Source organism: Microtus pennsylvanicus, chromosome X, assembly GCF_037038515.1.
Source record: "Microtus pennsylvanicus isolate mMicPen1 chromosome X, mMicPen1.hap1, whole genome shotgun sequence".
In the NCBI taxonomy this organism is placed as follows: Eukaryota; Metazoa; Chordata; class Mammalia; order Rodentia; family Cricetidae; genus Microtus; species Microtus pennsylvanicus.
This window is the reverse complement of record NC_134601.1, coordinates 79030280-79031194: the sequence shown is the minus strand read 5'-3', so window position 1 is coordinate 79031194 and position 915 is coordinate 79030280. Positions and strand designations below refer to the sequence as shown.

General features: G+C 41.4%; 1 protein-coding gene across 1 annotated transcript; it reads left to right on the top strand.

Annotated features, from left to right (window-relative positions):
• Nucleotides 1-273: 273 nt before the first annotated feature.
• LOC142841296 (large ribosomal subunit protein uL24-like) lies at nt 274-711 on the top strand. The gene has a single exon (XM_075958129.1). It carries the CDS (start codon nt 274-276, stop codon nt 709-711), a length of 438 nt encoding a protein of 145 aa, XP_075814244.1.
• Nucleotides 712-915: the final 204 nt, after the last annotated feature.

Below are 915 nucleotides of genomic sequence, written 5' to 3'. Positions count from 1 at the left end.
CTACCCTGCACAAAATTCAAGCCCAATAGGATCAAATAAGTCAAGATAAAATCAGATACACTGAGCCTGATAGAAGACAAATTGGGGAAGAGCCTTGAACACATTGGCATAGGAGATGATTTTTCTGAACAGAACATCACATCAATAACACATGCACTAAAACCAACAATTAATAAATGGAACCTCATGAAAATAAAAAGGTTCTATAAGACAAATGACACTTCAATTGGACAAAGTAACAGGCTAAAGAATGAGAAAAGAGCTGCCGCCATAATGAAGTTCAATCCGTTTGTGACTTCTGACTGGAGCAAGAATGGAAAACGGCATTTCAATACACCTTCTTGCATTGGGAGGAAGATCAACTCTTCCCCCCTTTTCAAAGAGCTGAGACAGAAGTACAAGGTTCGATTGATGCCCATTCGAAAGGATGACGAAGTTCAGGTTGTCCGGGGACACTACAAAGGCCAGCAGATTGGCAAAGTGGTCCAAGTGTACAGGAAGAAATATGTCATCTACATTGAACGGGTGCAGCGGGAAAAGGCTAATGGCACAACTGTCCACATGGGCATCCACCCCAGCAAGGTGGTGATCACCAGGCTAAAGCTGGACAAAGACCGAAAGAAGATCCTGGAAAGGAAAGCCAAGTCTCAACAAGTAGGAAAGGAGAAGGGCAAACACAAGGAAGAAACAATTGAGAAGATGCAGGAGTAAAGGTGTCACATACAGTTTTCATTAAAACTGCTTGAGTAAAAAAAAAGAATAAGAAAAGATTTTTATCAACTCTACCTCCAATAGAGGACTAATATCCAAGATATATAAAGAATTCATGAGCTGGGCAGTGGTGGCACAACCTTTAATCTCAGCATTTGGGAGACAAAAGCAGGCATATATCTGTGAGTTCGAGCCCAACTTGGT

Coding starts and splice junctions, on each gene's coding strand:
- LOC142841296 (XM_075958129.1), top strand. CDS start 274: ATGAAGTTCAATCCGTTTGTGACTTCTGACTGGAGCAAGAATGGAAAA.